The following is a 13,999-nucleotide window of genomic DNA, read 5'->3' as shown; positions in this document are numbered from 1 at the left end:
ATTTACCCTAGATAAATTCACCCAAGCTAAATTCATCCTAGATAAATTCATCCTAGATAAATTCACCCAAGCTAAATTCATCCTAGATAAATTCACTCAAGCTAAATTCATCCTAGACAAATTGACCTGAGCTAAATTCATCCTAGATAAATTCACCTGAGCTAAATTCATCCTAGATAAATTCACCTGAGCTAAATTCACCTGAGCTAAATTCATCCTAGATAAATTCACCTGAGCTAAATTCATCCTAGATAAATTCACCTGAGCTAAATTCATCCTAGATAAATTCACCTGAGCTAAATTCATCCTAGATAAATTCATCCTAGATAAATTCACCCAAGCTAAATGCATCCTAGATAAATTCACCTGAGCTAAATGCATCCTAGATAAATTCACCCAAGCTAAATGCATCCTAGATAAATTCACCTGAGCTAAATTCATCCTAGCTTTTCTTAGTACAGAACAATCTGTGAGTATTATTTGGCAAATATGCAAAGCAGAAGGCAAACAAAGCTGCAGGCTTCACAAACTAAATTACTACTTTTAATACAAAACTCATGTTTGGTTTTGTAGCAGCTCTCATGGATTTCACCTCTGCATGGCAAGGGGTCTCTGGCACCACTGCTGGGGGTTTCTAGTGAATGTTGGACTGAATCAAGACACTCTCAACTGTTCATTAAAACATTTGGACATATCTAGTCACATTACAAAGACGTTGCTGGTCAAAGGTAAATGAAAGCTAACCCTGTTACACCGCTTTCAAACCCAGCTGTGGTTATTTAGAAACGTGTGATTAAGAAAGCGAAAGTCCTGAATTGTTCATATGCTGATTGACGGTTGTAAGGTTTTTGTGTAAACATAACTGGATTATGACCTCAATTATTTTACCATGATCTTTGGTGCATAACTGAAAATGTAAAACAACCCAAAAGCCACAACATCAACCTGGGGGGGACGGACCAACCACAACATCAACCTGGGGGGACCCCCCCCCCCCAACCACAACATCAACCTGGGAGGGGGGGGATCCCAACCACAACATCAACCTGGGGGGGAACCCAACATCAACCTGGTCTATTTGTCTATACCTGCTCATTTAATTGCAGTGAATATTTTGTAGAGAGCTGTGTTATGAAAAACAGCACAATTGTTTTGTATGTTAAAAAAAAACACACATGAATGCATTTCTGTAATGTTTCAGGGCCATAGCCAGCCATGAAAAAACACAAGGCAGCTCGGTTTTTGACTGACCAGTCGATTTTGATAGGTTGTTTGGCTGTGTTCTGAAATACTTATGAATATGCATTGACTTCTGTTAATGTGATTGGCCAGCTGCGAGGCTTTTTGCAAACCACAGCCCTGTGAACTCGACACAACCCTCAACTCAACTACCAGTGTCAGTCACACTCTGTCTGAAATAAACCTTGAAGTGTCCCACTTACTTCAAGTGCAAAAGTCAAATGCTTCTAAATATACCAGAACAGATATTTAGGGTTTTTGGTTTTGGGGTTTTATTTCTGAGCACTATATGCACACAATGGGGGATGAAGTGCCTCACAGATGGCTCATGGCACGAAATTAAAATTACAAAAGTAATTTAAAAAGGGGTTTGTTTTAACCAGTAATGTTACATAAAGGTAAAATGTAAAAAGGGGTGAATTCTGATAACCAGTTCCTCCGCTACCGCTCCTCCGCAGAAGCTACTCTTTTTTACACTGAGCTTCTCCTCCTAATCTCGTCCAATGACAATGTCAGTGTTCGGAGGATCACAGCTGTCATCACCGCACAGAGAGCAATTCAGCGCTTGGCAGATGGGTTAGCCGTGCACCAAGAGGAGATACCTACCTACTGCCTGCAGCCTAGATTCCAGCCTGCTGTTACTGCTGTGCCATGGGACCATTCGTTCAATTAATAGCATCTATTCTACACAGTTTAATATAAACTAAACTCAGAAAAAATGTTCAAAGTTAATAAACACTGTAATGCAATGTAGAAAAGTATTTCCTACCAATGGGTTTCATTGTGGTAAATATAAGAACATTAAAGCATTGAATAATGACAATTGAACCATATTCAAGTTAGTTACAGTAATCTTTTAATTTAATTTTTTAAGAAACTGTGGTTGCTTGTGTAACCACATTTTGATGTTTTGCCGAGATGAGGTACAACTGCATGTTTCCCTGAGAGAGACAATAAGAAAGAACAATTACAAGAACATATCAATCTCTGTGTTTGTTATTGTCCAATCTACTCAAGGGAAAAGAGAATTGGTATCTTGTACCATATACTGCATATACCCCAGGCACTGCTCAAGTGAGATGATGTGCTTGCTCAGCTTCCACTTCAGCACACTGAAACCTCAGGCACGGTGAACACCCCACCGTGTCACTGCTGCTGCCACTGATCTGGAGCAGCTCATTCATTCGGAGCATTTGAGAATGCGTTCTGTATTTGTTGATGTCGTTACCACTGTAAAGGAATAAAAAAGGATTCATTAGACCTTCATACAGAGGGCTTTAAGAAGACACTGCCCATTGTCTCCTAACACAAAGGTGGAGGTCAGACATACTAGCTATTCACAGGGAAAGACTAAAGTCGACAGTATCTGATGGACCAATGTGAAGAATATCACATTTTATGCCAGAAGCTTGGGTATAAGTGTAGTGTGGGATAATTATTTGCTATTGCACTTAAATGGGACAGTAGGCTTAGTAGGACTAGTTTTAAATGTGTCTTTGCTGAAACAAACAGAGCTCAAGGTTCCATCTAAAAGGATGGCTGTGAAGAGGCCTTAAACAGGGCATGAAATGAACCCATGTCGAAGCTCAGCCTAATCAAGAAACAAACATTCTTTACATTACATTGTGCTTGTTACATAAACATGAACGTTCATTGAGTGTGGTGTTTATGTCTGTGAGGGCTTGACAGTCACCAGTCCATCCTCATTTGTGGAAACCTATAGTGCACCAGGAACGCTATCCCCCACATTCCTAATGTTGTACTAGAAACTGTACTTTATTTAATGAAAGTCAGGCTGAGAATATTATGGCCAGATCAAAAAACGTATTCTTTTTTTCCAACAGCCTGCTTCAGAAATGATTATCCCTTATAAATGTACATAAGAATGCTCTTTTATTTGGCAGCGTAGTGCCTGGCCACAGCTTCCTTTATACAGTCAGTTCCTGCATAAGCAGCATGTCTCAGCATGCACTTGAGTAGCCTGTCAAGATGATCCATCCTGCACAATGGAGTTCGTGTCCAAACTCTGTGGTGGTCTGGGTCATTGATGCTGACTGTTCTGTGTCTTCCATTAAATGCCCTTTTGACAAAGTGACATGTCACACTGTTCTCCTGCTGTAGATCTGAAGGGATGACTCTGTGAAAGTGTCTTTGGGCACTAAAGGACCAGAACAGAGAGCCAAACGTGCTAATTAGTGCATATCTTCCTATTCCTGTGCAGATGGCTTGAGTAACCACAAAGAAAGTATTGCTTCAGACTGGTGTGTTCACATTGTTTTGAAAGTGGTTTGGGATTTGTTCATATTAGTTCAATCAGGAAGCCAGCTAAACTAAATATTGTCTTAAGAGTAAGATAAAATAAATGTTTCCAATATGCAAGACGCATAAAGCACAACCTTTAACACTAATCAGGCAATACTGGTTTGATAAAATAAGTTCCTTTGTCTTGCCTTGTATATGGATTTAAGTTTTCTTTTGTATTCCCAACCCTATTTTTTTCAGATCTCTCTTCTTGTCTTTAGAAGAGAGCTATGTCTTTTTCAGTCTTCCCAAAGCATGTTCTGAATCTGTTTCCCACAGTTTAATTTTCATTGTCAGCTTGTGAAAGGGTGGCTTTGCAGGGATGACGTCAGACCAGAAACAGACTCAAAACAAGTGAAGGGCGAGCAAACTGAAGCACAACAGCACTCAGTGTTTTATTAAATAATAATACAAACAAATGACCTTTAAACAAACACAAAACAAAATGGCACAAGGGCCAAACAAACATATAGTAAACAAATAGAATACTGGTTGCGAAACCAGCATACGTAGCAATTGTTTCTTTCTTTTTCACACAGACATATGTCTCGCCTCTGACACTCCTCCACCTGACACAGACAGCTGCAGGCTTTTAGCAACAATTAATCAATGAATTAACTTGGGAGATGGCCAACTTCTGCACAAGGTTTTCATGAATGGGGATTTTAACCCCATTCATGTGACTATTATGAGAATGGCTTTTCGCCGGTCTCACACAAATAATAATAATAATAATAATAATAATAATAATAATAATAATAATAATAATAATAACAACAACAACAAATAAAAAACAAAGGAGCGGTACACTCCGGCACACATGCCCCCACCTTGTGCGCAGCACACATGGCCTTAAAAGGCCACCTAACCCAAAGTCCCGGTTTACAGTCCCAGCCCAGGAACAGGGGCAGTAACGGGCCAAAGGTGGCAGTCATGGTGGGACGTCCGCCTCCCACCCCAACAGCTGTAGCGGCCAGGCTGACCATACATGGGCTGGCTCCTCCAGTCAAGGTAATCCTGACCCTAGGCAAAGCAGTTCTGGTGACCCCAGGCAACGACAGCAGCGGACTCTCGGAAGGCGACCGCAGCAGTGGACCCTTGGGAGGCGAACTCAGGAGGGGAGTCCTTCGCCATAGAGGTGGCAGCGGGAGCTCCACTTCGCCCTTGTACCCTGTAACTGCTGGCTCCACCAGTGAGCTGCAGGCAACCCCAGGCAATGCGGAGCAGCAACCCCAGGCGATGCAGAGCAGCAGACAACCCCAGGCGATGCGGAGCAGCAGACAACCCCAGGCGATGCGGAGCAGCAGACAACCCCAGGCGATGCGGAGCAGCAGACAACCCCAGGCGATGCGGAGCAGCAGACAACCCCAGGCGATGCGGAGCAGCAGGCTTCCTTGGTCGAAGCTAGGCAGGCATCCTTGAGTGAAGTGAGACAGGCATCCTTGGACGGAGCGAGGCAGGCATCCTTGGCAAAGCGAGACAGGCATCCTTGGGTGGATCAAGGCAGGCGTCCTTGGGCGAAGTGATGCAGGCATCCAGGGGCGGAGTGAGGTAGGACAGGAGCAGTCCCTCCCATGGTGGTGGAGGTGGGAGCGGCAGGTAGTCTACCCATGCTTAATGGCTTTACGCAATGGCAAAAGACCCTGTACCTCAGAAAGCAGCTTTGCCCACTGTCAGCGTGACATGCTGCTCATTGTTGCAAGCATCGGCTGGGAGCTTTTGATGCACCTCAGTTGGGCTTCTGGTAGCTTTCCTGAAACTGTTATAATTAGCAGCTCACAGAAAGCATTACTGTCTGAGGCAACCCAGTGGAATACAGTATGGTTGCCAATTCAAACTTGTCTTCTTTCTATTCCTTAAGGATATTATCTTCAAGTATTGCTCATCTTTGTTAGACAGCTTTTTGGGTCTTCCAGACCTGGGTTTGTCAATTACAGATGATGTTTCTCTGTACTTGTTGATTATGCTTTGGATACCACACCTTGAAAATCAAGTGATGCGAGTTATTTCACTCAATGTTTTTCCTTCTTGATGCAAGTCAAAGTTGTTATAATAGTAGAAAATACCAGTGGAGGCTTTGAGTAAATTGTTGATGATGATGCTCATAATGCATCAGAGTAGAAAAATGCAACACGTCTAAGACTTTTGCACAGCAGTGTATATTTATATACCTTCCCCTTCCTACCTACAGTTAGTAATCAGTAATATAGGAACAATAGGCACTCATGTGTGAAAATGTTTTAATTAAGCCTCTTAAAAAACTTTGAAAAAGTTTAATGCATTTTATCGTGTGTAGCAATGTGTTCCTTTTGTCTTACTATTCTAAATGAATTGCATGTGTGGCCTATTACATTCATATATTAAATTAGACAATCACTAATTTGCCTATTGTACCTGTTTTCCAGGATTTTCAGTTCCAGTGGTTTGATTTCATATGCACAGCAAATGAAAACAGCAGAAGCAACGTGGTGTTGTAATGCATTTGCACACCACTGTGTGTGTACCATGCAAGTTCATCAGAGTGTTCACTGAATACAGGTGGCTATTCTAAACAGCTGTAATCTCACATACTGCACATTTGTGTTTCCTGCTGCAGGGTGTGAGGGAACATGGGATAACCTGACCTGCTGGAAGCCAGCTAAGATTGGGGACACCGTCACTCTCTCTTGTCCAAAAGTGTTCAGTCACCTTTCCAGTAAAACAGGTATTAAATATTTTCTATTGGCCAAGTATGGTTAATCCTGTACATGGTAACGATGTATATTATGTATATTCATTATTCTTTGTTATGTATTGAATTGTGCTTGTAGAATTTGGTAACCATACTATATTACAGTATAAATACTGTGTGTTTCAAATATAACTTTTGTTCTTTCACACAGTTTCTACCTCTTGAATTGTAGCTGTGCGGCACTAGCTATATTACTATGGATGCTTCTGTGATTATTCACCCTGCTTTTTTAATGATTAATATTGCACTGTCAGATGAGTGCAGTGCCGGCTGTGAGATATTATCTATGGTTATTGTTATGAATCATTGATTGTGACAAGTCCATTGCTGTTCTTAATCCACACTAAAATAAATCCACATTAACATCAAGAGAGGTTGCTATAAGTTTAAGAGGCCTTTATTTGTACAATACCCCACTAGTTTATTTTAAAAGATATGAGATCATTGGTAAAAATGCATCGTGGCTCATTTGGTTAATGCAGTTAAAAATCTTTCACCTCTGAAGTCCTTGGTTTAAATAGAGTTTGGGTCACATGGGGAATATGGTCAAGTCTTCAGAGGACTCTAGTTTACATAACCTCACCACCACACACCTCAGCAATTACAGTAGTCTGCAATTGTAAGTGTAGCTGTCTGCAAAATCCAATATTGCTTTTATTAAGTAAATACATTGATCAAATCTGTTTGGTTTAAACCAACACAATTCACTGAAGTATAAATGATTGTAGGCTCTCTGAGTAGTGAAAACTGACTTTAAATAATGGAGGAGATAAATGTGTGTGAGTAGGGCTCAGTGTTTCTAAAAAGATATTCTTTCCTAACAGGAAATATAAGCAAAAACTGCACAGCAAATGGATGGTCAGAGATTTTTCCAGATATATCCAGTGCTTGTGGATATAATGATAGTGTTGAGCCAGGTGACAAGGTAGGTAATAAATACATTCCTCAGTCAGAAGTACACATCAAATAATGTAAAATATTGAAAACAGTGACTCAGTGAAGAGCCCTATGTCTGTAAGATACCTCACCCACTATGGCTATAAATTCAAAATGAGTGCTCTCAGTGTGAGGAAAATGCTGATGAGTGTAACATATATCAGCAATAATATCACGTGTACAGAACAGTGCAGAATAAGAAAAGGCAAGGATTAGTTCAAGGACAATAAACTGGATAATTGGGAGTTCAAATCTCTGGGTATGCATGTGAGGTGTTAGTATCATGGTGAAGTATATTAAAATGACTGATTTACATGATGTGGATTAACTTCTTGTGTTCTCAGGATACATGCACAAATTGTAACTGAGACAGACAGACAGAGAGACACTGCCATATAGCTCCACAATCTGATACAACCTCATGCTTATGTGTAATATACCAAGTTTCATCACAATTTAATAAGCGCTTAACCACATATCTGCACAAACGTAAGAGTGAAAAAGAGATAAGCAAATATAGGACCAGACAGACATCCCACATACTGTATCACCTGGATGTAATGAACTCACTAACATGTTAAATATAGGACCAGACAGACATCCCACATACTATATCACCTGGAGGAACAAAATTTGATAATGTACAATATAAAAGAATAAAGGAAATATAACTGGATGAATAGATCAATGCCATAATGCCTGGGGGTTCAAATAGAAAGGAATAGTAGATCATTACATCATTAACTATGTAGTAAATGACATCAATAGATTTAAATAGAAATAAATGGCACTGTTAGTGTTAGTTTTCAAACGCACTTTCCCTTGACAAAGGTATGTTAAACATATCGAAACATTGGAAAGTCGGCTCTCAAGCAAAAATTATATATACTGTGTGTGTGTGTGTGTGTGTGTGTCTCTGTCTATATATATATATATATATATATATATATATATATATATATATATATATATATATATATATATATATATTGTGAGGGGTTGGTCGCACACGGAGGCATGGACAACAAAGTTCCAAAGAAAGTATTTTAATACCGCGCAATTAACTCCTCGAACCCACGGCAGGCTGATTCCAGGCCAGCCACAGATCATAAACTTTCTATACACTATGTGACCTTATTTAACTGTATTACACATGACAATGTAAATGCTCTTTTTCTTTAATGTCGTAACCAGTTATATGCATAACACATTTGGACTAGACAATTACCACCAGTAGTTCAAATATGATATTCAGTTGCTACTTAAGCAGAACAACTGTTCTTCATTTTCACATGAACTACGACTGTACTAATAGTATAAAGTAGTATATACAGTTACTAAAAAAAGCAATGTTTAGCCTAGTTTACATTTACAGAGCTGACTTTTATCTCAGTTGGTGACCCAGTATGAGGCTAATTATATGATGCCAGATTTAAGACTGGGTCTTTGAAGATGTCATTCTTTTTAATAGGATAAAGCATACCAGTTTAAAAGACCATTAACCTTTCTCTGCTTATGCTATTCCAGTTCCAAGGGTCTCTTGTTTATAGTAACCAGCAGCTGTAGACGGTCATTATGCACAACTCTGCAAAACGTTAGCTTCGCATGACTGTAGTCTGAAATGCAGCCTGCTTTACGCATTCTGTTTTAATAATGCACTTTTAAGTTTTACCTCTCACTTTGATTGCTATGGTTCTTGTCAGTAAACACACAGAACGCCCTCGTATGGAGATAAACCTTTTTCATTTTGTTTTAGTAAAGACCCAATGGCAGATTGCATAGTCAGATTGACATTAATTTTAGGCAGACGATACTTGAAAATCGTGCCGGATTCCAGAATAGACAGGTTCTGCATTGTAGAGGGCATCACATCATTAATTTCAATAGGGATTTGGTCGGGGTCCAAAAATCAGACAACATGCCGGTATGAAGAAGAGCTGGAGTAGACAGATTTTGCTGTACTGTACTGTCTAAAATGTTGTTAAGGCATTTTCCAGGTAGACCTCTACAGCTTCTTCAATAAATGGTGACAGCTGTTGAGATGCACTGGCTAAACCTCTACCCCCCCCCCCCCCCCCCCCCCCCCGAAGAGCTGCTACTCCCATTTAGACTTCAGATTTGATCATTAGTGGAGTGATCACTAGTTTGTTATTGTTAGTCTGGGAATCTTACTTACACAGAATTCCTTTCTTACAGTTTGAGCACTTATTAGAGATTACGCAGATCTTATTGTGCCTCCCTTGAAATACTCAAATTTGAGTCTTCTTCTTTATTGTGTATTTGGAAAAATTTCAACTTTGAAATGTTACTCCTTCTGATTTTTTGAAGTACTGTACTAATATCAATACATTTTGAAATGGAATTACTGTGGTTGTAAAATAACTACTTTGATCACTGAAAACTAAACTGTGCATTCACACACTGGGCTGTGTTTACATCTTTAAAATAAGCTGCATGACTGTTACCTGCATTATAACTGTATCAATGTGTATATATATATAGATATAGATAGATAGATAGATAGATAGATAGATAGATAGATAGATAGATAGATAGATACAGTACTGTGCAAAAGTTTTAGGCAAGTGTGAAAGAATGCTGTAAAGTAAGAATGCTTTCAAAAATAAACATGTTAATAGATTATATTTATCAATTAACTAAATGCAAAGTGAGTGAACAGAAGAAAAATCTAAATCAAATCCATATTTGGTGTGACCACCCTTTGCCTTCAAAACAGCATCAATTCTTCTAGGTATACTTGCACAAAGTCAGGGATTTTGTAGGCATATAGTCAGGTGTATGATTAAACAATTATACCAAACAGGTGCTAATGAGCATCAATTCAATATGTAGGTTGAAACACAATCATTAACTGAAACAGAAACAGCTGTGTAGGAGGAATAAAACTGGGTGAGGAACAGCCAAACTCAGCTAACAAGGTGAGGTTGCTGAAGACAATTTACTGTCAAAAGTCATACACCATGGCAAGACTGAGCACAGCAACAAGACACAAGGTAGTTATACTGCATCAGCAAGGTCTCTCCCAGGCAGAAATTTCAAGGCAGACAGGGGTTTCCAGATGTGCTGTCCAAGCTATTTTGAAGAAGCACAAAGAAACGGGCAACGTTGAGGACCGTAGACGCAGTGGTTGGCAGCAGATGAAAGACACATCATGCTTACTTCCCTTCGCAATCGGAAGATGTCCAGCAATGCCATCAGCTCAGAATTGTCAGAAACCAGTGGGACCCTGGTACACCCATCTACTGTCCGGAGAAGTCTGGTCAGAAGTGGACTTCATGGAAGACTTGCGGCCAAAAAGCCATACCTCCGACGTGGAAACAAGGCCAAGCGACTCAACTATGCATGAAAACACAGGAACTGGGGTGCAGAAAAATGGCAGCAGGTGCCCTGGACTGATGAGTCAAAATTTGAAATATTTGGCTGTAGCAGAAGGCAGTTTGTTCACCGCAGGGCTGGAGAGAGGTACACGAATGAGTGTCTGCAGGTAACAGTGAAGCGTGGTGGAGGTTCCTTGCAAGTTTGGGGCTGCATTTCTGCAAATGGAGTTGTGGATTTGGTCAGAATTAATGGTCTCCTCAATGCTGAGAAGCACAGGCAGATACTTATCCATCATGCAAATCCATCAAGGAGGCATTTGATTGGCCCCAAATGTATTCTGCAGCATGACAACAACCCCAAACATACAGCAAAAATCATTAAGAAGTATCTTCAGTGTAAAGAAGAACAAGGAGTCCTGGAAGTGATGGTATGTCCCCCACAGAGCCCTGATCTCAACATTGTCAAGTCTGTCTGGGATTACATGAAGAGAGAGAAGCAACTGAGGCTGCCTAAATCCACAGAAGAACTGTGGTTAGTTCTCCAAGATGTATGGGCCAACCTACCTACCGAGTTCCTTCAAAAACTGTGTGCAAGTGTACCTAGAAGAATTGATGCTGTTTTGAAGGCAAAGAGTGGTCACACCAAATAATGATTTGATGTAGATTTTTCTTCTGTTCACTCACTTTGCATTTTGTTAATTGATAAATATACTATTAACATGTCTATTTTTGAAAGCATTCTTACTTTACATCATTTTTTCACACCTGCCTAAAACTTTTGCACAGTACTGTGTGTGTATATATATACACACATTTAATTTATCTAGAATGTTTTAATTCCTAGAATAATTCTAATTGGAATCCACTGTAACAGCATTATTCATGTCCTGGGGGGAAACAATACTTCTTTTTCTACTGTGTATACGTCCCTGAATGGGACAGCATCCAAAGAGGTCCATCCACTAGCATTTACACTACCCTCAATGACATCACTTACATTAGACAGGTGTGGCAAGATATTCAGCTGGTTAGCTCAAACAATTAATATAGTTTGATACGTTTAGGCACAAAAATCATCCTAGGTGTGAATATATGGGGTAATAAATTAAAGGAATATCTGGGTTTTCACCAAGGGATGCAATTCATTTTACAATAAGCTGTATTTTAATAACATAACATGTTAATAACATCATTTAATGAAATAACATGTCAGTGATCATTCAGAAGAAAACAAAGCAAAATTAACATTTAGAAACACCATTACACAGATTTTTATTAGGTGTTTGTTTTTTTTATACTGAAAACATAGAAATGTTCTCCCAGTAGCAAATGTTCATAGGAGAGCTATTTTTTATATTATACCAATCACTAGTGAAGCTCTTTTCAGGTAGATTGAACAGCTGTTTGTTGGTAGGTAACTGTCACAAAGACGGCTGGAGTGGGGGACGTCAGACCAGAAACAGGAACCAGGAAATAAACGACAGAGAGATGGTGTTGGGTGGAGCTAAGCACTTGCTTGCGCTCAGCATTTAATGAATTAACAGAACAGTAAATAAAAAGGTTGTAACAAACAAAAATACAGGACACGGCACATTCGCCAAAACAAACAGACAAACAAAACAGACTACACAGACAACGCGATGAGCTTCTATTTTACTTTACTTTATTATTACCTCCGTCTCCAATCCCGTTCTCCACTCACCGAACACACAACCCTGAGTGAGTGAAAACATGCAGCTTTTATGCAGCTGTACCGAGACTCGATTGCTAATCAATCATTCAGTTGGAGTCTCGGTATAACTGCACGTTAATTAATAAAGTGCAATTCCCCATGCTCACATATTATTACTTTTTACTTGCATGTGAAGTGCTGTGCAGTCCTCATGCCTAAATACAAATATACATTTTAAACACTTGTGTGACATAGACCCGTTTATATCCCATGTACCAATGACTATACACCAACATTAACACAACATATAACACAAAATACACACAGGGGAGGCACTTTGCCACAGTAACCTAAGGCTTTTATTTTATTAAAAGCTTGTTTCACTTTTTATAAAATAACTGAGCTCTGCTTTGTTAGTGTGGTGTGCCGCCTGGTATATATTTCTCTGTCCATTGGCTGAGAAATGTGCCATTTGGTATAATTATACTTGGATAGAGCCCATTGTAGTTTGGAATTGTGCTTTGCATCGTTTTCTGTTATCAGTTGAAAAAAGTAGCTCCAATTTAAACTTTGTGGCACATGTTTTTTACACAGGCAATTATCAGTCTTATGTTATTGGGGATGGGAGTTAATTATAAAATACCCTTCTAATGGAAATGTATTATAAGGTTGTGTTCATGTAATTTCTTTTTCAGCTTCTATACGGAAAAAGCAAATGCATCTATTACAAGCTGCTTTGAATTGAAGTGTCAATGATGTTTGACGTGCATTAAAGAAAATCAAGTGTATTGTTGGTAGCTGGTACACAACTCCTGCTGTACTTAATAGCATTTAAAGCAGAAACTCTTATTTAAAAAATAAACAATTGCTAAACATCTGTACGTCTCTGTTGCTAAGAAACACTCTAAATACGCAGGACGTGTCTTTCAGTTTACGATTTGCCAGGTTCAGTGATGTTTTGTGTATATGTTTAGGATTCTGTTACCATGTAAGAGTTTATATTGAGCCTTCATTCACAAGTCATGTCATAACAAATCTTTGATCAGCAGCATCACAGAATGTTTTGATGCTTTACAGCAGCAGCCTGACAGGGACCCTTCACTCTGTATTAGTGTTAAAGCATGCTATGTTTGGGATGTTTCACAACAAACCATTACTGGGATTTATGTGCAGCACCCAGTGACATAGTTCTCTAAGTAATTCATTACTTTCGGCAGACTTTTTTATTTATTTATCAACATATATTATTATTTGTACTGTGATTTACATTCTTTTAGGACCATACAGTACAACACAGCAATATATAATAATATAATCAACATAATAAAATACATACATAAATAATGTAGTTTTCTTACATAGCCACCCTGTTATTTTCCCTTGTAACCACAATTTTAGCAACTACTACTATATAGTCTTTTACAGTAAACTAACTGTGCAATCAGACAGTTGTTACTGGCATGATAACCATTTCAACAGGATTTCCTGATTCAAGATACCCTTATCCTGCTGGAGACAAATCATTAACTAACTGGCACAGTCTTTCATTCTGTTTCTTTAGATTAGTATCATTTATTTAACTAACCAGAACTCTCGGAAATGTATTTCACAAAGTTGTAACTTGGTAATGCTTCCATTGCCAGTACATTTCTTGAAGGCACGGATTCATGCTTTCATAACCTCTAGGGTTGATTATTGTAATTTCTGGTTTGCTCCTCTCCCTGAATTGCTGCTCTCCCTGGTTTGCTTCTTTCTCTCTGATTTGCTCCTCTCGCTTATTTG

The 13,999-nt window shown here is 39.2% G+C and overlaps 1 protein-coding gene across 1 annotated transcript in view; it reads left to right on the top strand.

The window, feature by feature from the left end:
- LOC121310508 (vasoactive intestinal polypeptide receptor 2-like) overlaps window positions 1-13,999 on the top strand; it is a 78,710-nt gene that overhangs the window by 27,667 nt on the left and 37,044 nt on the right. The window contains exons 3-4 of the mRNA XM_041243644.1: window positions 6,137-6,244; window positions 7,096-7,196. Coding sequence (XP_041099578.1) covers window positions 6,137-6,244; window positions 7,096-7,196 — 209 coding nt within the window. The remainder of the gene's footprint in view (window positions 1-6,136; window positions 6,245-7,095; window positions 7,197-13,999) is intronic.

Source organism: Polyodon spathula, chromosome 3 (assembly GCF_017654505.1).
Source record: "Polyodon spathula isolate WHYD16114869_AA chromosome 3, ASM1765450v1, whole genome shotgun sequence".
Taxonomy (NCBI): domain Eukaryota; kingdom Metazoa; phylum Chordata; class Actinopteri; order Acipenseriformes; family Polyodontidae; genus Polyodon; species Polyodon spathula.
The sequence above is the reverse complement of the archived record's forward strand: the minus strand, read 5'-3'. Positions and strand labels throughout refer to the sequence as shown.